This window comes from Eriocheir sinensis, chromosome 7, assembly GCF_024679095.1.
Source record: "Eriocheir sinensis breed Jianghai 21 chromosome 7, ASM2467909v1, whole genome shotgun sequence".
NCBI lineage: Eukaryota > Metazoa > Arthropoda > Malacostraca > Decapoda > Varunidae > Eriocheir > Eriocheir sinensis.
The window spans coordinates 22,171,223-22,196,699 of NC_066515.1; the positions used below are offsets into that span (position 1 = coordinate 22,171,223).

The following is a 25,477-nucleotide window of genomic DNA, read 5'->3' on the forward strand; positions in this document are numbered from 1 at the left end:
ATTATGCAACGTCAATTAAACAGTGACTTATCCCTTTCACTGGTGACCTAGTACTGTTTTATACAAAGGGAATAAGCAAAACAGCATATTTTCATGATCCTAAAGTCGATTCCCTCTGACGTAGCACACCAATACATGAAATACCCCGCTAGGCAAGTTAAGGGTGTCTCCGAGCTCGTTTAATGCTTGTTCTTCGAATTCGCAAGCATTAAGGAAACGAACGATCTAAGGCCTGTTGGCACTACAAGCAGGACTCCCACAATGCATAAGCAGCATTTTCCAACACAAAGTCCAAATTTTCCCGTTAAAGACAAATACTTCCCCCTCACCCCGACGCTCGATGACAGCTCCGAGGGCTGTCCTTACTTCCAGGTCAAGGTTTGGCACCGCTGTGGATATGGGCCTCCCCGAGCTGGCCCCGCCCAACCAGCCTTCATAGCCGAGCCTGATTATAGTTAAAACGAATAACTAACTACAGTGAAAATCGTCCGGCCTCTCGACCTCGTGATCTGATAATACAGAGCTCCGTCTTTACCTATTGACAGTAGTCTGTTGGTGCTAAATACTGAAGTGTAGCGACAAAATAGTAGGCTTGCCCACTAAGGACTGTAACCTATCGCCGGTAAAGAAAGGAACCCTTCCTATTTTACCCTGAAATGTCGTCTGGCTCTCTGACCACTGTCAAAATTAGAATACCTGTCAGAACATGAGAAAACATTCAGTACCTGTTGTTGTTTTCGGCCGCGCATTCAGTACTTTCACGAGTCACGACCTGTTGTTGTGATTTAAACGTGTGCCTTTCCAACGGTACTTGTTTTTATCATTTCTTATTTTTCCTTTTCTTTTATATTATTACTATTCTGTATGTTTTAATATATATTTAAGATATACAAATATCCCAAATTTTCCAAAAATGTGTCACTTTCCCAAACTTTACACTAAAACTCATCGAAAGTTTATATCTAGGGAAAGAGTGAGAGGGAGAAAGGATCACAAGGTTAGGAATTTTTGTCGTCCTGCCACGGAGTGTGCTGTTTGCTGAACTGCATGATCAAACGAAAAAATTAACCCTTAAAACTTTTTTTAAATAAGGTTCTGCATTATTAACAGAGGGCTGCCCATGACTGTTACTACTACTTTTCCTACTCCTTGTCTGTGCCTTCCACACACATGGATCTCACCCATATTAACAGTACTTCATGGCTCCTTATCCTCATCTTTTCTTACGTGCTTGCATTTGTAGAATATTGTCTGCTGTGGATGCAGCTGGGGCAGACCTCCAAGCATGTACTTCAGCAAGACCTCATTTCCCTCTGCAACAAGGAGTGGGGATAGGTTCATATTACACTACGCCTAGAAAATAATAGCCAATGAGATGCACGAGAAAAAGATCATCCATTGAAATGGGCCACACTCACTTTCCCATCAAGCCAGTGAAATTCTCCTTTCCATTTCTGATCCTCTCCATACTTAATAAGCTTCAGTGCTGGTCTGTCACCTACCATAAGTGTATTCCCCTAACTTTGCCTAAAGTTGGGGGAATACGCTATACCTACGCCTGGCTTCAGTGCTCATTTCCATCTCATTGGCCCTTGGGCGTGTGGTGGGTGAGAACCCATTACCCCGAGACATAAGGCAAGTGCAACACCTGGCTTGCCACAATTTACCTTCCCCAGGTTTCCCCAGGTGTCTATTTATCAAAGTCTGAAAGGGATGATGAACAGCTGGGTGGGCTGCACTCCAACTACCCAGACCGGGATTCAAACCCAGGCCCACAGATTCGTAGTTAGGCATGCTAACCATAACACCACAGAGGCACATGCATGTATGCATTACTTAAAGACAAAATGTCTCAGACATTTACTATACACTTTATTAATACCACTGAGTCAGGGTTTAAACAGGTTAAGACACTGACCCACCCAGAAGAGACCCTATCTTTTAGAGTTCATTATACACATTATAAACAGAACAACAGATAGGACAAATCATTATCTCTCAATTAAATGCAGCTGCATCAACACCCTGGAATGTACATAAACTATATCTTTCAACAATCAAATGTAGACACTGACTCTTCTCACCCTCAAAACCATTATGCTCACCACACAACTGTTCCACTACATGTATATGTACAACCGCACCTAACTACAACAAATTGTGCTTGGCAACAACAGTATATGTCTACAACCTATACAAAACTTGAAGGGCAGGTGTTCACAGCGCACCATAATTAATAGGTAACTGGGCTAAGGCTGCAGGGCTTTCTAGGCCAGACAGGCAAGCCCCATCTCCCTGCACCATGTACCCCCAGGATGATTGCCCAGCATGTCAAATAAATATCAACTATGATGATACTGACGAGTGAATGATTTACACAGGATGTGACATTATGCTTCAAGACGTTGGCTCTATCAGTATTGGTACAGTACAGACATATTTCTACTAAGTACTTGATACTTCCCTGAATAATTTTTCTTTGTCTACAGCTCAAAAAAATAACTCATTAATGGAAGTTGCTAGTTGCTTAATAACTTTCACCTGAACACTGGCACTTAAATTTCTTTGATTTCAACATCGAAAATAAATAAAATATACTCTGTATAAATAGAACAAGGCTCATCTCTGTAATTTAAAAATAAAAACATACATAAAACTGCAACATTATTACACTTTCTACTTCATCTACTACTGGACACAAGAAGTCAAGTTTCTGAGTATCTTACAACATTACAATTCCACACATACAACATGCTGTTAGTCATGTCTTGGAACAACTGTTGACCAACAAGACACCTGGGACAAGACATACAACCAGCTGATTTAAAACTCCCACTGAAATACTGGAGAAGGTCCTTTGCCCCTTTACTGTGGCCTGTCTCGAGGATAGAACTCTGCCAGCGTTGAGGCAGGGATACGTTTCAGCATCTCCTTGGGGAAGATACGAAGCAGCTGCCACCCAATGTCCAGGGACTCGAAGATGCTGCGCTTCATGTATGGACCTTGCGAGATGAACGTCTTCTCGAACTTGCCCAGGAACTCAAGATACAGCAAGTCATCAGGAGTGAGAGCTTCTTCACCCACCACAGCCTTCATGGCTTGCAGATCCTTGGCAATGGCATAGCAGGCGTAGAGCTGGTTGGACACATCAGAGTGGTCTTTACGAGTCATGCCCTCACCAATGGCGGACTTCATGAGTCGGGAGAGGGAAGGCAGCACGTTGATGGGAGGGTAGATCTGACGATTGTGCAGTTGACGCTCCACGTAGATTTGGCCCTCAGTAATGTAGCCAGTAAGATCAGGGATGGGATGAGTGATATCTATAATAAAAATAAGTTAAGAAGCCTTTTAGCCATGAGGAACTCAACTTGCATTTCTTATAAAGGGTAAATCCTATTCCTTAGCAGTAAAGTGATACTTGATTGAAGGGCATGGCTTGATCTTCCTCTTTCTGTCTTTGATCTTTTGTCCTTGGTCCTTGGAAGGTTCTCCAGAGTAACAACAACATGCAGCTTTTATAACTCCAAGGACTGGCAAAGACTTAAACTACACAAAAAGGATGAGCATAGCTAAAACAAACCATAGAGAACAGAGTTGGGACACAAACAGAAATAAAAAGACTACCCAAAAATGAACCAATCACTCACCGTCGTTGGGCATGGTAAGGATGGGGATCTGTGTGATGGAGCCCGATCGGCCCTCCACCCTGCCGGCACGCTCGTAGATGGTGGCCAAATCGGTGTACATGTAACCAGGGAAACCACGACGGCCGGGCACCTCCTCTCGGGCAGCAGACACCTGGTGGAGGGGAGGGAGGCATGTTACTTTTCCTACCTTTACTATCTACAGTACTTCTTTCATTTCCTTCTTCGCTTTTTTTTCTTATTCGTCACCACTTTTATTGCTGAGGTATCCAAACTGACACACCTCCGGACTGCAAGACATTTTTTTAAGGTGCATGTCTTTGTTGCTGAAGAATTTGAAGCTATGGGTATGCAGATTTTTTTTGTTGTTAATGAAGCTACATCAAAATTATTTCAGCATACAAAGAAGAATGGTGGCAAAAAAAGTAGAGCAGTAAAATTAGCTGAACAGGATGCTGGGGAGGAATAATCTGAGGGTAAGGACAAAATAGGAGACAAAGCACTTTAGATTAAAAAAAATAATGAGGATAACAATATACAAAAAAGGTATCACTCCTCAAACATAATGTAGAAGACAAGAGAAAATGACAGTGAATGTCTCCAGCGCTCACCTCACGAAGAGCCTCAGCATAGGAAGACATGTCTGTGAGGATGATGAGGACGTGCTTCTCACACTGGTAGGCGAGGTACTCGGCGGTGGTGAGGGCAAGACGGGGGGTGATGATACGCTCAATGGTGGGGTCATTGGCCAGATTCAGGAAGAGGCACACATTCTCCATGGAGCCATTCTCCTCAAAGTCCTGTTGGGGATGGTAATGGATGAGAAAAGGGACACTTGATTTTGTAATACCCTATTTCCTGTACCCATGGTGGGGTATCAAATTCACTTATTGTTAGGTCTGATTCAGGAAATTATATAGCTCATCAATACTAAAATGGAAAAATGTGTGTGAATCAAAGATGCAACAGCTCTAGTTACAACCACCTGCAAAGCTCATCATTCAACACATCAGGATTATGTTACTGTTTGAAATTAGTTACCAGTACTATAGTCAAATTTCTAGAAGTGTAACAAGGAGAAGAGATATGCCATTCATGAGAAAGGCTCCACACACTCATCAGACTTTTAACACAAACTCTCCTGACAAACCCCTTAAAGTAAACACAGTTTCCACAACAACAACAACAACAAAAAATCAAGACTTCCAAACACCATTATTAAACTACCACCACCACTGACCCTCTCCAGGCCAAATTAAAAACAAACACCCACTAACCTGCTTGAAGAATCGGGCGGTTTCCATGTTGACACCCATAGCAGCGAACACAATGGCAAAGTTGTCCTTGTGGTCGTCGAGCACACCCTTGCTGTGCAGACTGACGAGACCTGCCTGACGACAGATCTGGGCAGCGATTTCATTGTGAGGGAGACCGGCAGCGGAGAAAATGGGAATCTTCTGACCTCTGGAGGAGATTACTCAAGATTAGTATTATTCATCAAACATTTTCCAAACTGTACCAATATCATAGATCAATAAAGATTCCAAAGACAGTCTACATATTCATCAAATTAAAATGTGATCAATCCCTTTTTAAGCCATTTTCATGTCAGCTATTCCATAAAAATTTTCTTTCACATAATTTTTAAGCAATCTTTTCAATAAAGTGAATAAATGATGAAGCAAATGCAATGGATATAAACGACAGTGATGCCAAAATAAATTAAAAACTTTTTGTACAATGGCATACAATGCAGTATGTTTGATTACAGTCAAACAATAATTCTATAATCAAACAATTATATCAAAATCATTCTCAATTACCCCCCAAAACCCATCAAGAATTATAGCCTTAAAATATAAATCATCTTTGCATGGAGAGGACATGCTGGCAGATATGTATATGCATATGGTTTGAAATGCCTACCTAACATAGCATGGAAACAAAAGGAGACAAAAAGGAAAATAAAAGAAACTACATGCCATAATAAAAATTGCATTCCCCACCTGGCAATGGAGTTCATGACATCAATGGAAGAGATACCAGTCTGGATCATCTCCTCAGGGTATGTCCTGGACCATGGGTTGATGGGCTGACCTGGTGGGGTGAGGGCAGACATGAGACACCACCACATCATATCAACATTCATAAAGCACCACCACCAATCACCACTGCAAGACACCATCATATCAACATCTTACAGCACCATCACAAATACATCACCTTCATCATTGAGGCTTAATGATAGTTATTCATATTCTGCCTTAATTTAACTTCAACAAGCACATCAGGAACATAGATAGAGCCTCACTATTATCACTAATCACTGCCACAAATACATTATCATTAGCGATAATCCTCCCCACCGCAGACACAAACACATCACAAGTTTACACAGTCCACAATACAGAATACTGGCCAGCTCTCCTTGGTACAGTAGGACTTTTATATAATGCAAGACAGGTTTCAAAGTAAGTTGTGTGAAATTAACTTGTGCTAAAAAAATTGGTAACTCTTAAGAATAGCGGCTCTTAGCGGGTGTGCATGTAGGGCACGGTGTGGTGGTAATTACAACATTTCTAGTACGTATGACGGGGTTTTGACAAGCGGACAGGTGTTTTTATGTCACAAGGGGTGTATTTTTCCGCATGGGCTCTTCTCTTTCTTCACCCCGGAGCTCACAGTCTCATCGCCCATCGACTTAGAAGAAATCGTGAGGCCAGCGTGGAAAAATACACCCCTTGTGACATAAACACACCTGTCTGCTTGTCAAAACCCAGTCGTACGTGCTAGAAATGTTGTAATTACCACAACACTGTGCCCTAAATGCACACCCGCTAGGAGCCGCTATTCTTTATTCTTAAGATTTACTGGAAGTCCTCTGTACTACATAGCTGAGATATCACATCTGATTCCCAAAAATCTACACTACCACTGAACATTAAAATTACTACAAAAATACCCAATACATAATAAGAATGAAAAATATACAATGATATATGTATATATATATATATATATATATATATATATATATATATATATATATATATATATATATATATATATATATATATATATATATATATATATATATATAAATTTTAGATCGAATTTGAAATAACGGGTTATCAGATGTTTCACAAAGACAGAAGGGGCAGAAAGGGAGGTGGAGTTGCACTATATGTTAAAGACTCACTTAAATGTTTAGTTAACAATTCAGTCAAAACTAACATGGATTCAGAATCAGTTTGGGTGGACGTTTACAAAGGGAAAGAAAAACTAACTCTAGGAGTTATGTACAGGCCACCCAACCTTAACAGGCAGGACACAAGTATATTACTACAGGAGATTGGCAGGGCGAGCAGGAGTAAAAATGTCTGCGTAATGGGGGACTTTAATTATAGGAATATAGACTGGGAAGACCTAGTGGGTGACCTGGAAGCCGAGGATTTTCTTGAAGTTATACCAGATAATTTCCTTAAGCAGGTAGTTACTGAGCCTACCAGAGGAGATAACATATTAGACTTAGTCCTAACTAATAATGGAAACTTGCTACATGACCTGGAGGTGGGCGGAGAGTTAGGAAATAGTGACCACAGAACGGTTCGTTTTAGCTTAGACTGGGCGGTAACCAGCGAACCAAACCCAGTGTTAGTGCCAGATTTTAGAAGAGCAAATTACGAGGGGCTTCGAAGACATCTTGAAGGGGTAAACTAGGATAATTTAGGGATTCATGAGGTCCAGAACTGTGGATTGGAGAGCCAGGAGAACCAGGTAGAAATGTCTTACAATAATTTAGTTAGAGTAATAGTAGAGGGGCAAGGACAGCATATACCACAGCGAACACTTAGAAAAGAAAACAATGACCCTAAGTGGATGACTCGTGGACTAAAACACGAGATAGGGTTAAAGAAGGGAATTTATCAGAAAATAAAGAATGGTGAAACACATCTCAGGAGCCGGTATGTTGAACTATCTAGATTAGTGAAGAACACCAGGATAGCAAAAAGGAATTATGAGATCTAAGTAAAAATGAGGCAAAAAGTAATCCTAAAGGCTTCTTTCAGATGTATAGAACAAAAACACGGGAGAAAATTGGACCGCTGAAAACAAACACAGGGGAGCTAGCAGAAAATTACGAAAATATGAGCACATTGTTGAACGACTACTTCCTTTCAGTATTCACACAAGAGGATCGAACGACTATTCCAGAAAGGGTTCAGGTGTACGAGGGCGGGGATGGCGATAAATTGGGGGAAATAATCATTACCAGACAAATAGTTCAGGATGAGATAGGTAAGTTTAAGAAGAATAAGTTGCCAGGTCCTGATGGGATATTTCCGAAGGTATTAAAGGAATTAGGTGAAGTACTCAGTGACCCACTAACCGACATCTTTAAGATGTCGGTAAATACTGGTTATGTGCCCAGCCTATGGAAAGTAGCTAATGTGATGCCGATTTTCAAAAAAGGGGACAGGTCAGCTGCTTCACACTAACGCCCAATTAGCTTAACATCTGTTATAGGCAAGATGGTGGAGTCCATAATAGCCAGGAACATTCGGGAGCATCTAGAGAAACACAGCTTAATTCATGACTCGCAGCATGGATTCACAAAAGGTAGGTCATGATACACCAATCTCTTGTCCTTCTACAATAAAGTATTTGAGGCGGTAGACAGAGATGAAAATTATGATGTAATCCATCTTGATTTTAGTAAAGCGTTTGACGAAGTTCCTCACCAACAACTGTTGCTTAAATTACAGGCTCACGGAGTAGAGGGTAAAGTTTTGAACTGGGTCAAGGTGTGGCTTAGCAATAGGAAGCAAAGAGTGCAAATCAATGGTAAAAGATCTGACTGGGGATGTGTTACGAGTGGGGTCCCACAAGGTTCAGTATTAGGTCCACTTTTGCTTATTATTTATATCATTGACTTAGATACAGGAATTAGTAGTGATGTCAGTAAGTTTGCAGATGATACCAAGATCAGTAGAGTAATTGAGTCGGATCAGGACACTAGTATTCTCCAGGATGAACTAAACAGATTGTATGACTGGGCGGATAAATGGCAGATGGAGTTCAATGTAGGGAAGTGCAGTATTCTGAGTGTAGGCAGGAGCAACCCCTCTCACAACTATTGCTTAAATGACACTCTCATAAGCAGGTCTGGGTGTGAGAGAGATTTAGGGGTCTTAGTGAGCTCTGATCTCCGTCCAAGGGCACAATGCATTCAAGCTAGAAATCGAGCAAATAGGGTACTGGGATTTATTTCAAGGAGCGTAAGCAACAGAAGTGCTGAAGTCTTCCTCAAACTATATTTAGCATTAGTTAGACCTCATCTTGACTATGCGGTTCAGTTCTGGTCACCTTACAATAGAATGGATATCCAAATGTTAGAATCAGTGCAGAGGAGGATGACTAAGATGATTCAGGGGTTGAGAAACTTGCCATACGAGGAAAGACTCAAACAGTTAAACTTGCATTCTCTAGAAAGGCGAAGGGTGCGTGGAGACACAATCGAGGTTTATAAATGGATGAAGGGCTTTAATAAGGGAGACATTCATAAGGTTTTGTTGGTAAGAGAACCCGGTAGGACACGAAGTAATGGGTTTAAACTGGATAAATTCAGATACAACAGGGACATAAGCAAAAATTGGTTTACTAACAGGGTTGTGGATGAGTGGAATAGGCTTAGCAGTCATGTGGTGAGTGCCAATACAATTGTCATATTCAAAAATAGATTAGATAAATTCATGGACAGCGATATTAGGTGGGGTTAGATACACGGGAGCTTAGGGTCAAAGGAGCTGCCTTGTATAGGCCTAACGGCCTCTTGCAGACTCCAACGTTCTTATGTTCTTATATTTCTTCAATGTGCCCATTCCCAGAAAGGCAAGTCACTATGAGGTCAGGGTGCTGCAGCCACTCACTGGCCACACCACTCCAGCTCTCAGCCAATCAGTGGCCAGGAGGGACTCTGCTGATGCAGCCTATCAGCAGCCACAAAATTTTTGCCCTCAGTTAATCTGGCTGACTGCTGGCCCTGGGCACAGACACATAAACACTAAGGGTATCGTATACCCCAACCTATACCCCTATGGTATAGTTCCTCTGGTATATATACTGGTGTCAGATTACTCTATTTGATAGTCAGGTTACTCAACAATCAAGGATAGACCACATCATAATAATTACCCAATGTTAAATAACCTCCCTCTCTTCCTTACCCTGGATGTCAAGGAAGTCCTCAGCGAGCACAGAGGGGCCCTGGTCGATGGGCTTGCCGGACCCGTTGAACACACGGCCCAACATGTCCTCAGACACAGGTGTCCTCAGAATGTCACCAGTGAACTCACAGATGGTATGCTTGGCATCCACACCTGATGTGCCCTCAAACACCTGGAATAATAGTTGACCTTCAGGAGTGCAGGGCCATCAATATGAAACACAATTTGTAAGAGAAAGTATGTGACTTTGCAGACAAATTCTAATTGGCTGGATGGTGGTTTATTCAGCTGTTCAGGAAGGAAGGCTTCAATCACACTATAGCTCTGCTAATTTTGCAAAATCTTAAGGTCGTATTTGAGTGTTAATCTATCTAGCCTTTGATTTTTTTAATTAATCTTTTAAAGTGGGTGTGTGCTTGAAATGCTACAGTCAACAGTATTTGGAAGTGTGATTTAAGGTTTGTATGCACAGAGGTAAAATGTATGCTTCACCTACAGACTAATATTTGGCAAACTGATGAAGTGTTCATGCATTTCAGTTTAGACATATCAGACTTACATACCACCATAAGAATGGACCTCATTTATAACCCAGAAACTGCCTCTTCATCAACATCTAGTGATAAGTCAATACAACAGCAGGAGGTAACAGGTAACACTCACCTGAACCACAGCCTTGGCGCCGCTGACCTCCAGCACCTGTCCCTTACGCTCAGTGCCATCGGCCAGATGGAGATTAACGATCTCGGCAAACTTGGGAAACTTGACATCGTCAAGGATCACCAGCGGGCCATTGACGCCAGTCACAGTCTTGTAGCACAGACGTGGCTGTGCGATGTAGTCCCGCTGCACAGCAGCAACATGCTCCAAGTGGCCAAGACTAGTCATTTCTGCATGAGGTAGAAAATTCTGCATTACAAAACAACAAAAAGTTAAAAAAGTTAAAAATAAAATTTAATCTCATGCTAAATCAATCTATAATTACTATCACCAAACAACTAGTAACCTATTGTTGCCTAATCAGTGACACAACACCATTAAATTAATAACTCAGATACACTGGTTGTGGCGACTCAGTTCACAGAATCATCCAATGTAGAAGCAAAGGACAAGCAAACAGGGCAGTCACTCATTCACAAATACTATTACGAAGTGTACTTGATATCATTAATTAAGTCTCATTAGTAAGGAAGAATATATGAATTTTCTGAGTCAAGACCTATACTAACTGTTTGGAGTTTTGTTAGGTTAAGTTTAGGGTAACTTCAAATACATGATAGCCAGCACCTTATGATATAAATTAACAAAGAATGACCTCACTTTGTTGTATAGAAAGTTTCATTACTAAGGAAGCAAATATGAATTTGTTTAGGTATCTTCAAACACATGATAGCCAACACCTTATGGTATAAATCAACAAAGAATGACCTCACTTTGTTATATAAAATGTCTCATTAATAAGGAAGCAGATATGAATTTTCTGAGTCATGACCTAGAGCCCGCTGGCTGCCACACCCACCCACACCCTGATGCTCCATGGATCCACCACACACCCATACCCACCCCGCACGCCACCCACCATGCACTTTGCATATTAGCTTGACCTTCCTACTGCAGAAATTTGAGATTGTTCACACTCACCACCTGTGTTGACACACACGCGCCAGCCCGGCGCGCCGCCCACCGCACACTCCCCTCCCGCTGTCCCCCCCGCAGAGATTGGTCACGGGTCCGGACAGAACCATCGCTCGGTCCGGATCCGGACCGGGGTCCGCCATTTGGTGATGCCTGACCTAGAGTGACTGTTGGGGGTTTTGTTAGGTTGGGTTAAGTTTAGGGTATCTTCAAACACATGATAGCCAGCACCTTATTGTATAAATCAACAAAGAATGACCTCACTTTGTTGTATAGAAAGCTTCATTAGTAAGGAAGCATATATGAGTTTTCTGAGTCAAGACCTATAATAACTGCTTGGGTTTTTTTTAGTTTAGGTTAGGTTAAGTTTAGTGTATCTTCAAACACATGATAGCCAGTACCTTATGGTGTAAATCATCAAAGAATGACCTCATTTTGCTATATAGAAAGTCTCATTAGAAAGGAAGCAGATATGAATTTTTCGAACTTCTTTATAAACTGAGAAATACCCACCTAAATAATATGATGTGTGCACAATTGATCTAGGTCTCGGGTCAGTAGTGACTACAGCCTTTATAACGGATTGTTCCCTACCTTAACTCGCGCTAACCTACGAGGGGACGTAACCTCCAGCAGGTTAACTTAATATCCAGAGCAGTATCTGATGATCTCACAGACCCAGAACAGGAAGGGTGTACATCTCAGTGCATTTAATGTAAATCATATTTTTATTATACAAGTAGTTTTTTTCTTTATTTTATATTCTATATATATAGACATGGCATTACGCACTACACAACGTAAGTAATAACTTGGTAGTGAGACGCACAGAAACCACCTAGATATTATCCAAAAAAAAGCGTTAAGCACTGGAGCGACATAATTTTTTAAATAATAAAAATCCATATCTTTTCACAAAACTCACACAATTGCTCTCACAACATAGGAGATATTTTGACTGGCTAACCAAACAAAATGTGAATGCCAGCAACACTCGCCAATACCCGACAACCATGCTCATTCACCTCACAAAGCTGAACAAAAGCACTCGACCTTCACTCACAAATCCTCTTACTGAATTAATCCCCAAATGCTCACGTCCCTCACAATTGTCTGGGGTGAGGGAGTCTGGGGATCAATGCCAGGCTCAAACAGACCACCAACACACAACCAAAACCTGCCAATAGAATAACTTAACCCTAATACTGTACACCAAAAATCAGGGGGAAGCACAACATCTAAAAACCCGGCGTTGAGACACAGACGAGAAAAATGAGACTCCCAACCTCCCAGCCTCCAGCATCCCTCCCACCCAGACATTTTTACCCTTTTTTGCCTCGTTTTCTCCTTCCCCGCCGCCACAAGCCCCGCAGAACTCACCGCCACTACTTTACCTTACAAAATACCGGAAATGTGGACCCGGGCGTGGAATCAGTGAGGAGCAGGAGAGAAAACTGTGGAGTGGACTTACTGGGTCGGCGGCGTCTGTCATATGATGTCAGCTGATCAATGGACACGCGCGCCATGGCGGGATCGAACGGCGGCCCCTCGTGTCACTCTCCTTCGATCCCGCCATGGTGTATACGGCGCCAAATCCAAAATATACTTGTTTAATTGTCCATAGACCACTTCACAGCTTCCTTTTCTCCTTTCTAAAGCTTAAATTTAAAAGAGCATAGCCAAAACTTTAATTTCTTGTACTCAGACTCTCTGTTCTCCTGTACTTTGTGAGTTTATGAATCAACTTCGAAATCCAAAAAATATACTTGTTTAATTGTCCATAATCAGTTCAGAGCTTACTTTTCTCCTTTCTAAAGCTTAAATTTAAAAGAGCATAGCCAAAACTCTTATTTCCTGTACTCAGATTCTTCATTCGCCTGTACTTTGTGAGTTTATAAATCAACCTCGATCACAGACTCCACCGTAGATTTTAAGTTGTACACAATTAACAAGTTTGATCATGAGGGTCAGTTTGATATATATTTTACTGTGAGTCTGAGCAATAAACATTAATTGGTAAAGCTAGTAACCCGGCTATGCATTGCCCTTGTTCCTATATCCCAATGGTACGGAGATGAACACGGAGGTCATGCGCGATTGTATTCTTTTATAATAGTGTATGCTCCCATCTTCACCAACCTAGCAAGTAGTAGTAGTAGTAGTAGTAGTATATGGTAATGAAATCCGTGGAATATGGTGTTGGAATGGATGGTGAGGGTTAGGTATGATGATGGTGAGTATAGTGATGGGGGTTTGTGATAATGATAGTGATTTTAATGTGATCTTGTACTTATTCTGATGCTGATAGTGGTGGATGATAGTGGTGGTGGTGATGGGAGAGAGGGTGATGATAGTGAGTGGTGATGATGATGATGATGGTGTTAATGATGAATATAACATAGAAAAAGAAAGGCAGAGGTGCTGGTAATGGTGATGGAGGTCATGGTGATAGTGGTAATCGAAAAGAATGGGATGGTGACGAAGGCGGTGCAGGTTGTGGTGAAGATAGTGGGTGATGGTGCCGATGGTGATGCGTGACAGTGGTATAAGGGTGATAAAAGGGTGGTATAAGCAGAGGTGCGGTACTTAGAGCGGTAGTGCGGTAGTGTGATAGTACCGCATCACAAAAAAAGTACCGCACTACTGCACCACCGCAAAATTTCTGAAAATACCGCACTACCGCGGACCGCACTAAAAAATCCTGCGGTGCTTTTTTGTGGTACTTTGAAAACTATCAAAGACGACATCTGCAGCGCGGCATGCTCAGAATTTTTTTTTTTTTTTTTTTTTTTTTTACAGTGAATCGGACTCAGTCAATCGGTATCAGTCATCAGAATCAGTGATTCAATCATTGTCTTTTCAGTTATTGTTCAAAATTAAATACTAAATACAGACTAAACTAGTAAATAAATTGATTCCAAAAGTGCATTTGTAGCAGTTTGATTTATTATTGCTTTTATTTTGGGAAAATCTATTGTAAATTAAGGCAATTGTACTATTTTAAGCATGTTTCCTTTGTTTGGAGAGCCAGGATAGGATAGATAGTATTTTTATTTTGACTACCGCTAACGCAGTACCGCACACCGCGTACCGCACTGGGAAAGAAAAAAAAAAGGAACCGCACTACCGCAACCGCACTACTGATTTTTCAGTACCGCGCCCTCCTCTGGGTATAAGGGTGCCCAGCCAGCAAAAAATGTGGGCCTCAGGTGGGCAACATATGGGAAAATTAATAAGGTTAGTATATAAGGTCGAAAGGGCTGGTTCTCTGCGATGCATGTCTGTATTGCATTCTTTTATACACCCCATGCTTGCAGGAAGGGCTATACGTACTGAAATTTATACACAGGTAATTATACGCAGCAGGAAATGAAGAATGGAATGTTTGTATAAGGTCAAAAGGGCTGGTTCTTGACGATGTATGTCTGTATTGCATTCTCCCATACACTCCATGCTTGCTGGAAGGGTTATACCTTATACGTACTGAAATTTATGCAAAAGCAATTATACGTAACAGGAAAATGATAAATGAGATGGTTGTATAAGGTCAAAAGGGCTGAATCTCGATGATGTGTCTGTGTTGCATTCGTTCATACACTCCATGCTTGCAGGAAGGGTTATACGTAATGACTGCTATACACAAACTAATATACATAACAGGGAAATGATGAATAAGATGTTTGTAAGAGGTCAAAAGGGCTGATTCTCGATGATGTATGTCTGTATTGCATTCTCCCATACACCATGCTTGCAGGAAGGGTTATACGCATAGCTGGGCACGATGACAGAAAACCTTATTCCTGATAACCGATAACTGATAATGAAAAACCTTAACGGTGATAACTGATATTCGTTAACTGGAGACACAAATATAGGCGATAACCGAAAACCGATATAAATCCACAATTCCGATACTAACTAGCGATAAGATCGATAGGCGAAAACGATACTATATTGATATTTCAAATAAAAAACATAGATGAATTCAAATTTTCATTATCTGTATTTTAGAAAACTTACAAAACCTGAAAACCACACGCTGACACGTACCTATGGACGGTAATACTAGAAACGCCTGAACCGTTGTTGTTACTTGGCGTCCCCACTGTCAAAAGCTGGCTCTTTTTTTTACAAACACTGGTCTCTCGTGAACTGCGCATGCTCAGACCAGCAAGCGTAGACCTGTACAGTCTCACAAAGCTTTTAAACTGTAATTAAGAGTTGCTGGAAGGCTGAATCAGACATATTATACCACTACCACCATCCTCGCTGTTTCTAGAACGACACTCTGAACGAGTTGTATTTATATGTACAGAGTGTCGTTCTAAAAACAACGAGGATGGTGGTACTCTATGTTTGATTCAGCTTTCCAGCAACTCTTAATGTGTTAAAAAGCTTTGTGAGACTGTACAGGTCTACACTTACTGGTCTGAGCATGCGCAGCTCACGAGAGACCAGTGTTTGTAAACATAAGCGCCAGCTTTTGACGATGGGTCACCAAATAGCACAACACCGGGTGCCTTCAATACCATGGCATGCTCACAAACGAATATGGAATATCAAATCTGAGGCAGTGAATAATCATTCTGGGGGCAAAGTTAAATGATTTTTATCTTTGATGTATTGATTTTTGAGTAACATAAAAAAAATAACCTAGTATTTTAATTTTGATGATCTAAGTATGAAATCTCTTCACCGAAGATATTTTATATATATATATATATATATATATATATATATATATATATATATATATATATATATATATATATATATATATATATATATATATATATATATATATATATATATATATATATATATATATATATATATATATATATATATATATATATATATTATTTTTTTATAGTGATGCTTACAAACTTGATCAAATATTATAGGTGACTATGCGGAGGTAATGTCAAATATGCTCTCGTGTTTATAAAGGAAAGTGATGAAAGAAAAAAAAAGTCTACATAGTTTTTTTTTTTTTTTTATCTGGGTCCATACATTACATCATAGCCAAGAATAGTGTGTGTGTGTGTGTGTGTGTGTGTGTGTGTGTGTGTGTGTGTGTGTGTGTGTGTGTCAAGACTAATAACACCGCCATCTGTGAGAAGTGCAAGACCTGATGAGAGAGGTGGGTATAGGAGGAGAGAGAGAGAGAGAGAGAGAGAGAGAGAGAGAGAGAGAGAGAGAGAGAGAGAGAGAGTTGATAAGAGAATACATAATTGGGAGAGCGTGAGAAAAGAGAGGGGAAGGGAGAGGAGCAAACCAAGAGGGGGTAAGAAGTGAGTTAAAGGGAAGAGGGAGGATGGGTGAGCAGGGGAGATGGGGAGAGAGGGAGGGAGGGAGAGGCAGGGAGTTCAAAGGAGGGAGCTGCAGGGGAGGGAGTGGAGTAACTGTCGAGAGGGATCACTGCTGACACTGAACCTGCTGGAGTCAGTCTGCGCAGGCCAGGAGGCGAAGGAGGAGCACACAGCCTACCTCAAGTGCTTACATTAGGTATCTCCTCCTGTGGACTTTTTTTTTAATACAAATTCATCCCAAATCACGTAAGTCGACTCATGCAGTGCTCAAACAAAACGCATTAATTATCATCATACATCGATAGTTCTTTCACATAAATATTAACAGTGCATTCGCAACTACCTCAGAGTTCGGTTGAGCCCTGCACGCGGCTAACCATGGACGGTCCCAAGGAAGGAGTGGAGGAGGACGCGGGATGCGGCTGCCTGTACACCGTCCTGGGCCTGCTGGCAGTGGTGTGGCTCCTCCTGAAACTCGCCTACGCCGTGCACGACAGGTAAGGCAGCGGGCGGCAGTGGTGGCCTTGAGCAGGGCAGAGCCGCTGGCATGGTAACACGTTGGATATAATGAGTACAAATGGCTGTCACGATTATCATCCTGACTAGGGAAAGCAGTCATTGCTGCTGCTACTCTGACTCCTACTGATACTACTATGATAGTACTGCTGCTGCGATTGCTGCTGCTCTGACTACTACTACTTTTAGTAATATTATTACTGGTACTAACACAACCACCACCACCACCACCGCCACTACTACTACTACTACTACTACTACTACTACTGAAAGTATTACTAATACTGCTGCTGCTGCTTCCTCTTTCTCTTTCAGGGGCTTCGTGGTGCAGTGGTTAGCACACCCGGCTCACAACCGAGAGAGCCCGGGTTCGATTCCCGGGCGGGCGAAGTGGAAAAATTTGGGTGGCTTTTCCGATACCCTACGCCCCTGTCCACCCAGCATCATCATCAAAGGTCCCAAGTCCTTGGAACTGTGCTAAAGGAGTCCCAAGCGTGCTTGGGACTCCTTGAGACCACTTCCATGGACTTGGGACCTTTGATGAAACCGGCCCCAGGTGTTAATCGGGGCAGACGTTGCGCCGACTAAACGAAACTTTCTTCTCTCTCTCTCTCTCTCTCTTTCTCTGTGCCTCCTTGACACATGCGTGACATCATCAATCACATCGCACCCTTGTCTCACCTTCAAAGTTTTGAATGTTTGTTGCACTGTAAATTTATTCTACTTGGGCCTATTTCTACGTAACCTTCCCCATAAATACAGATAAGACAATCCAAGTAAGGAAGTATCTATTAACTATTTTCTTCATCTCATAAGTGTCTGCCTTTATACGTGAAATAGGTAAATAGGTACAAAAAATATTGACCTTTGACGAGGGATGACCTGACCACCGAAACGCACAAAGTCAAACAGCGCCATGAAATGCAGACAGTAATAACAACATTAACAAATAACTAAAAAAACATCTACAAGTTCTCCGGCTACTACTACTAATAATAATAACAACAACCATGATAATAATAATAACAAAAATACTCGATTAGTAGTGTAAGTACAGTAGCTAGGAAAGAGAAACCCTAACAAGTGACCCCTTCCCCAGGTGGTTCCCGTGGGTGATGCACTTCTGTAGTAAGGACATCTTCCTGCCGTTGGAGGAAGTGAAGAAGGAGCTCTTTGCCAGCATGGCCTCAATCGTGTCCCATGACCCCGAACTCCAGAAGAAAAAGGCCATCAGGATACTGGAAATAGGCGTAGGCACGGGTAAGCTATGATGATACTAGTGATTGTAGTAGTAATAGAGATTGTAGTAGTAGTAGTAGTAGTAGATGGAGGAAGGCGTGGTAGATGAAACCATACATAGTGAATTTTTTTTTCACTTGATCGCTGATAGTACTTTACGTAACTTCCTCCACTTTCAATTCAACAACACGAGTTCAAATTCAGTTTACGTTATTATTCCTTCCTGCCGCAGGGGTCAACTTCGCCCACTACCCCAACGGCAGTCACCTGGTGGTCGTGGATCCTAACCCAAACTTCAGAAAATATTACGAGGACAACAAAAAGAAATTCCCCGACATTCAAGCCGAGGAAATCATAGTGACCACAGGTGGGTAGATCGCCTACTAGTATCCTGTCAATGCTTTCCTCTTTCTGTATGGCTGAGCAGTTTTATGATTTCGTTCGGCGCAAGAAGTATACCCTAATTACCTTTTGCTTCCCTTCAGGTGACAAGATGGACATGGTGAAGGACAATTCGGTGGACGTGGTTGTGGTGACGTTGGTCTTGTGTAGCTTGGACAAGGTGGAGGCGACGCTGAAGGAGATACTGCGTGTGCTGACCCCGGTGAGTGAGTGAGAGAGATGGGGTGCGAAAGCGAGAGCGAGAAAGAGAGAACATGCCAACTATATATACTTTCCTATGGTGGGTACATATTTCACCCTATCTTCTCTTCCTTCTCAGGGTGGTAAATTCTACTTCATGGAGCACATTGTCGAGTTTGACCTCAAGAAACATTGGCTCCGGCGCAGGCTTCAGCACGTCTTCACCCACTGGATCCCCGTGTGGCCGTTCATCTTCGACGGGTGCTGCCTCGACCGCGACACCCTGCCACCCATCCAGCAGGCCGGGTTCTCCTCCGTCCACGCTCAGAAGTACTACGCGCCCGTCCCAAACTTTATCTTCGAGATTGAGAGTCCTAATCTAAAAGGCGTCGCCACAAAGTAGTGGTGTGTGTGTGTGCGTGTGCGCGTGCGCGCACGTATTTCTTTCACGAGATTTGCAAATATGACTTAAGACCCGCCCCTCATCTTCAAGACTACCAAAACCTTATTCTTTCAAACCAGACTACCATAAAAGTGAGAGGAGTTAACTATTTTAGTCTTACTGACAAATGACCGATTATAAATACGGACTTATGTAAAATAGGTTCTACAGCGGAACATTCTGGTTAATCCTCATAGTCTTACATAATTGTTTCAATACAAAAATCATATGGTAATACTGAACCTAATAGTTATTACACAGCAAGTGCCTCCAACGCCTGAACCTCACGCCCCAACACCAGCCTTGACCACCTGGCTCACCGCTCTACCACTGACAGCCATGACTAACACCTGCTGAAGCTTTTACGTAGTTATTCTCTTGTTTCAAATGTTCTTGTTTTTCAGTTCCTATGTGGCGTGATATATGGCAAATAAAACGAGTCCATAAATTTGGTTTTATTCTCAGCTCCGTCTGTTACCCACACAGTGCTGTGGAAAACTACGGCTAACAGGAGGTCATTGAAAGTTTGAATAACGGAATTTTGTAGGTTACTAATTTTTATTATAAACTTGACTACTTACGTAGACAAATATAGATAAACGAGGTAAAAATAGTGTACGAACACCAATATTTTCGCGACATTTCTAGTAAACTTTCCATTACTGATGCAGTTCAAATGTTAATCACTGCGCTTTTCTCGATTCCTCATAACGGCCTTTGTATTCCGAGGGGCGCGGCGCGGAGCATCAGCCTGCCATGGCACACCCCGCCGGGCTGGGTCCCTGGTAGGTGGTGCACACCACCCGCCGAAGGTGTCTCTCCGCGGCCACCTGCTGCGCCCACGTGAACCTCTGTGGGAAACTCTTATTAGTCCCTCGCGCGGCCTGTGTTCAGTGACTTGCTAAAGAAAACCAAGCTAAAACAAGTCAATTGACACAAGAGGAAGTTCATTATTAGGATAATTTCAATTAAGAGGTCTTCTTACAACCCCTTGTAAGGTATTTCAAGACCTTACTTTAAAATATACAAATAGAAAGATGTTCATAGTCATCCCTTAAAGCACGGCGCCCTCCATCCCCCCCACCCCACACACACAGACACTCACCCCGTTGATGGTTATCCAGGGTACGTAGGTGAGGGGGGGGTCGAGGCAGGCCTGCATCTCTCCCTCCTGCTGCTGCAGCCTCGCACCCTCCAAAGACGTCACACACCTATCCACATCTTCGTACACCACCCCGGTCTGGTTGGCACACTAAGAGATTGGGAGATTAAATTGATCGTTGCAGATTAATAACATGTCTGAAAAGCTCATTAAAGGAGGAAGGAGGGGCTTGCCATACCAGCCACAGACTAACACAATCAAAGTTTTACAAAGCCACAAAAAAAAATTGAAGGATTTTCTATGAAAAAAATCTGAGCCTCATTTTGCATGGCACATGAACGAATGCTTATAATCCTCTCTGGTACAGGGACATTAGAAGAGTCCTATTGGATTCAATAATTCAATGATTTTTTTATTTCAGGCTGACAAGGTTGAAAATTAAATCGAATTGAGTAAATATACGCAAATTTTCAAGAAAATACGCAGTTGACACATGACTTTATTGAAAGTTTAGGCATTATCAAAGGGGGACAATTATTTTCATACGCGTTTTTCCACCTCTAAGAATCAAACGATAACGGGGGAAACACTCACCGTCTCGCCGGCGCCCGGGGCCGCCCGCTGCTCCATGACGCATCGCGTGAAATTTAGGAAGATTGCATCCTCCTCTGAGAGTCTCTTAGCGCAGGACAGCAGCATGTTAGCGGCACACTCCAGCGGGCCGTGCTGGCAAATCATCTGCCCGTCTTGCAACATCTGTGAGAAACAAAACTAGATAGTGTTAATTAATCATGACATAACTGATCTTGTTGTACCACCGTAGGGTAACCATCTGGAAACAGGTTAGGTCCTCCGAAATATATATTTTTTTAATACAACATACACGCTACGAACCATGAACACCAGCATTCACAAACACTAGAAAAATGCTACGAACCATGAACACCAGCATTCACAAACACTAGAAAAATGTAGGCGCATACAATTATAGCACTCACATGCACATGTTGTACATCTGTATTAACTCCGATGGATAAGTTTTAATATGAACTTAAATTATTCTACAACACCCGGTACATGATGGTACGCATTTGAAGTAAATCCTTCCAAGTGTAAATGCGCTGACAAGGTTTGCGGTTTACTCACCCGCACCTTCCCGTACGGGTGTAGCTCCAGGGTGATGATGTCCGCCAGGTCCTCCATCACCGGGTGCACCTGGCTGCGGATGAACCTGAAGCTGTCTGGGCACAACGCCTCAAAGTACACGGACACGTTCACCCGCTCGGACGCCGGCACGCCCGCTGGCCCATCATCCAGCGACTCCATCAGGGGCAGCGTTGTACTCACCTCCCCGGTGGCCGGCGTAGCCCCCCCGGTGGCCGGCGTAGCCCCCCCGGTGGCCGGCGTAGCCCCCCCGGTGGCCGGCGTAGCCCCCCCGGTGGCCGGCGTAGCCCCCCCGGTGGCCGGCGTAGCCCCCCCGGTGGCCGGCGTAGCCCCCCCGGTGGCCGGCGTAGCCCCCTCGGTGGCCGGCGTAGCCCCCTCGGTGGCCGGCGTAGCCCCCTCGGTGGCCGGCGTAGCCCCCTCGGTGGCCGGCGTAGCCCCCTCGGTGGCCGGCGTAGCCCCCTCGGTGGCCGGCGTAGCCCCCCGATCCTCAAGCAACGCAGCGTCATGCATTTCATCCGGCACCGCCGCGTCCTGCGTCACCAGAAGGAAAGGTTGAGATTAGCAAGCGAGGGAAGTGGTGGGAGGATTCGAGGGCGGGAGGAGAATATAAAAATTCATATTCTCAAACGCTTTCGCCTCTCAATTCTTTCCAGATGCAGATCAATAGCTCAACTGTGTTCCCAGGAGTTCTTTCACGTTCATGGTGCAGAAGCTTTGTCAAACTACCACCACGATCATGAAACTACCCATGAAAATGTCCACAACTTGTAGGGAAGCCTTGTCAAAGTGTGTGCGAGTGGTTGTGTGGTGTGCGCGCGCGTGTGCGTCCTAAGACCGTAAAATAGAATACACAGAAAAGAGAAAGTAATGGAATACACAGAAAATGGAAAACACAGGGGAGAGAGAGAGAGAGAGAGAGAGAGAGAGAGAGAGAGAGAGAGAGAGAGAGAGAGAGAGAGAGAGAGAGAGAGAGAGAGAGAGAGAGATACAGGTGGCCAGTCTTATCACCTGTACGCCTGACGTAAACCAACATTCTTATTAACGACACCTATTCACGGCACACCTGACTCGCCCACGATGTCGCTCCACGGGGCCTTGTGATCATGAGGAGGAAAGCTACCATGAAAGAAAAACAAGTGTGAACACTGAGCCACGGGAAGGCGAAATAACAGTTTTCCTTTCACGTACGTTAATCATGACGTTGAGGATGTCTGCTGTATTTGCCGACGATTTACCTGTTGGGAAGTGAAAATTACTATCCCTGGTCAAAAGCAAATAGACAAGACAGATGGTTGTTACGGGAGTCTGCTGTATTTGCCGATTATCTACCTGGTGAAGCGAAAATTACCCTAAATTATCACCGGGCACACAAGCAAATAGACAAGATAAACTGTTAAGACTTCCACAAATGCTCTAAACTTTTCTTTTTCTCCCACACTCGACCAGATCGCATCTAGTATTCGGCATCACTATTAGTCTTCCTTCTAGAGCATTAATTGGCTTATCTATCATGTATTAATATATGTACGTGCACTTGTATGATCAACTAAAATTTCACACTAACGAACACCGGCACGTCAGATTAAATTGTCTTCAAGCAGTCTACATCAAGGACAGTCAAAGACCAATGTAGTTTTAAACTCTACCTCTTAACATTTCAACACTAAATATAATCACGTGGCTTCAGACTGGGCTTAAGACTGGTTGATATGCACGTAGGTAGTCGGATAATTTCATCTCCCAACTGAAGAACCTGTAGCTCGCCCATGGTTTCAGAATTGAAGTCAGAAGTGAAGAGATAATTATATAGGTGATCATTGGCTTGTTCAGAATCCCTGTGACACCTCATTAATTGTAAATGCTAATCTTTCCATTCAGTAAATCAACCCTAAATATAATATTTGAATGGCTTGTAAGTGGGTCGTTGGGTAAGTATATAGGTGGTCAGGCAGTTCCGGTCATCAGCTCCCATATTATGTAATAACGCACTTTGGGCAGGTAGTGGACGACCTTTAAAGTTGGAATTCAATAAAAGTCTCCAGGACACTTGGTTAACCAGTGTTTCAGCGTCTTACCTGCTGATCGGCTTGGCTGGGAGGGGCGAGGCACAGCAGGAGTACCAGCAGGAGAGACGATAGAGCACCAACATCACTAAAATTCAATAGTCGCCCCATGGCTGTGATTTTCCCTGTGGTGGCAGCTCAATATATAGTGATAGCTGGTACTGGTGAGGGTGTAGCCTATAGAGTAATCTACAGACTAATGGTCAGGGTGTGTTTCCCCACCGCTTCCTCGCCGCAGACTGACAGCAAGGCAGCGGGCTGTGAGGAGTAGTAACCTCCTCCCATATAGAGCCAAACACAATTTATGGGCTCGGTTGTAAGGCGCTGAAATGTGTTTGCGCATGGAGTGGTTGCAAAATAGTTTGGTCATTTTTGTTTCTTTTAACTATTTCTCCTCTTCCATAATCACCTCATTGAAGTTGTCAAATAGAGTGATTAAGTCCAGTAGTTTGAAGGGTTTTGGTCGTTAATGATCCTTTTTGCCATTTATGATTATACATTGATGGGTTAAATTATTTCTTTCCCATTCTCAAGGTCACCAACCAGAGCACTGCGTGTCGACTCACCGGTTAGTCATTTTAACAACATGGAAAAGGATCTTATCTTATATCTATGGACGGAAATATTTAGCAAGGATTACGTGCAGACTATAGTGTTCGATCATGTTGTTTTCACATAAATCAATAAAACCTAGTAAAACGACTCACACACACACACACACACACACACACACACACAGACACGCACACACACCAATGGAGCCTCGAAGCCACCCACATCCGTAAGATCCCTCGATAATTTCTTACCATTCTTTTAAACAAGTGCATTACAGTGGTTACAGCACTTTTATATATGGTTACTTTATTGGCGCCATTATCTGAAAGACCCCCTAGCTACATATTAACAGGCCTCAAACAAAACCCTTTACACTTCCCACCTTCACTGTCTTTTTTCACTTTTTTTTTTTTCATACGTTGAACCTATAACGCCGGTAGGCTTTCATTATGGGGCCCCTTGGTCGGCTCCAGCCCATTACTGACGCGGACAAGTGTTTTATAGAGGCACTAGTTTTACTTGGTTCATGCTGCCCGGAGCTCCAGTTGATGCTCTTGAACGGGTTGACGGGTGGTCACAGGACAGCGTGTGAGTTGTCCTCGACCACTGCAGCGATGACTTGAACAGGTCTTCCAGGACACCGCGCCCTCCCCGGTGTGTTATGTACTTTTTATTTCAACATTAAATTCCGCGTTTCATTTTCTTGGCCTCTCTTCTAACCCTTTCAAGTCTTGATATATAGTATGTATGACTTAACTATATTTTAATGAGAGTAAAGATACAGGCTCGATGATTTTTGCTGTAGGATGCAGAATCATGAGGTTAATAGAGTCGTGTGCAGCATCGGTAAGGAAGCAGCGATAAATGATAGCAATGACAGCGGGGAGCCGCGGTGGCCCTGTGGCGGGGCTGCTGGTCAGGGGGCCGATGCATGGTTAACGCCTCTCAGCATCACTATCGATACCTCGGAGGGTTGTCACAGCATACACTGCCCTC

General features: G+C 42.9%; 3 protein-coding genes across 6 annotated transcripts; 1 reads left to right on the top strand and 2 right to left on the bottom strand.

Annotated features, from left to right (window-relative positions):
* Window positions 1-1,855: 1,855 nt before the first annotated feature.
* Window positions 1,856-13,050, bottom strand: LOC126994638 (V-type proton ATPase subunit B). Of its 2 annotated transcripts, none has more exons than XM_050853946.1 (8): window positions 12,978-13,050; window positions 10,535-10,761; window positions 9,872-10,043; window positions 5,651-5,741; window positions 4,922-5,108; window positions 4,256-4,444; window positions 3,648-3,798; window positions 1,856-3,320 (listed from the first exon to the last, which is right to left on the bottom strand). In XM_050853946.1, the coding sequence occupies exons 1-8, from the start codon at window positions 13,030-13,032 to the stop codon at window positions 2,866-2,868; spliced, it is 1,527 nt and encodes a 508-aa protein (XP_050709903.1). In that variant the 5' UTR covers window positions 13,033-13,050; the 3' UTR covers window positions 1,856-2,865. The 2 variants fall into 2 exon arrangements, with proteins under 2 accessions (XP_050709903.1, XP_050709908.1); XM_050853951.1 differs by having other exon boundaries at window positions 12,901-13,027.
* A 3,806-nt stretch (window positions 13,051-16,856) lies between these two features.
* LOC126994679 (putative methyltransferase-like protein 7A) lies at window positions 16,857-20,045 on the top strand. Of its 3 annotated transcripts, none has more exons than XM_050853989.1 (6): window positions 16,857-17,014; window positions 17,167-17,315; window positions 18,434-18,594; window positions 18,806-18,940; window positions 19,059-19,177; window positions 19,295-20,045. In XM_050853989.1, the coding sequence occupies exons 2-6, from the start codon at window positions 17,197-17,199 to the stop codon at window positions 19,556-19,558; spliced, it is 798 nt and encodes a 265-aa protein (XP_050709946.1). In that variant the 5' UTR covers window positions 16,857-17,014; window positions 17,167-17,196; the 3' UTR covers window positions 19,559-20,045. The 3 variants fall into 3 exon arrangements, with proteins under 3 accessions (XP_050709946.1, XP_050709940.1, XP_050709950.1); XM_050853983.1 differs by having other exon boundaries at window positions 16,898-17,064; XM_050853993.1 differs by having other exon boundaries at window positions 16,923-17,064; window positions 17,147-17,315.
* LOC126994678 (gamma-interferon-inducible lysosomal thiol reductase-like) lies at window positions 20,041-24,168 on the bottom strand. Its single transcript, XM_050853982.1, has 5 exons — window positions 23,939-24,168; window positions 21,846-22,394; window positions 21,294-21,455; window positions 20,703-20,849; window positions 20,041-20,448 (listed from the first exon to the last, which is right to left on the bottom strand). The coding sequence occupies exons 1-5, from the start codon at window positions 24,035-24,037 to the stop codon at window positions 20,344-20,346; spliced, it is 1,062 nt and encodes a 353-aa protein (XP_050709939.1). The 5' UTR covers window positions 24,038-24,168; the 3' UTR covers window positions 20,041-20,343.
* Between the last annotated feature and the right edge of the window lie 1,309 nt (window positions 24,169-25,477).

Excerpts from the sequence above, each read along its gene's own strand:
- LOC126994638 (XM_050853946.1), bottom strand. The coding sequence starts at position 13,032 with ATGGCGCGCGTGTCCATTGATCAGCTGACATCATATGACAGACGCCGC. Across the intron at positions 10,762-12,977 it reads TGACAGACGCCGCCGACCCA|AAATGACTAGTCTTGGCCAC; the intron begins GTAAGTCCACTC and ends TACCTCATGCAG. Across the intron at positions 10,044-10,534 it reads GCGCCAAGGCTGTGGTTCAG|GTGTTTGAGGGCACATCAGG; the intron begins GTGAGTGTTACC and ends CTATTATTCCAG.
- LOC126994679 (XM_050853989.1), top strand. The coding sequence starts at position 17,197 with ATGGACGGTCCCAAGGAAGGAGTGGAGGAGGACGCGGGATGCGGCTGC. Across the intron at positions 18,595-18,805 it reads GGAAATAGGCGTAGGCACGG|GGGTCAACTTCGCCCACTAC; the intron begins GTAAGCTATGAT and ends TTCCTGCCGCAG. Across the intron at positions 19,178-19,294 it reads TACTGCGTGTGCTGACCCCG|GGTGGTAAATTCTACTTCAT; the intron begins GTGAGTGAGTGA and ends CTTCCTTCTCAG.
- LOC126994678 (XM_050853982.1), bottom strand. The coding sequence starts at position 24,037 with ATGGGGCGACTATTGAATTTTAGTGATGTTGGTGCTCTATCGTCTCTC. Across the intron at positions 21,456-21,845 it reads ACCCGTACGGGAAGGTGCGG|ATGTTGCAAGACGGGCAGAT; the intron begins GTGAGTAAACCG and ends TGTTTCTCACAG. Across the intron at positions 20,449-20,702 it reads CCTGGATAACCATCAACGGG|AGGTTCACGTGGGCGCAGCA; the intron begins GTGAGTGTCTGT and ends AGTTTCCCACAG.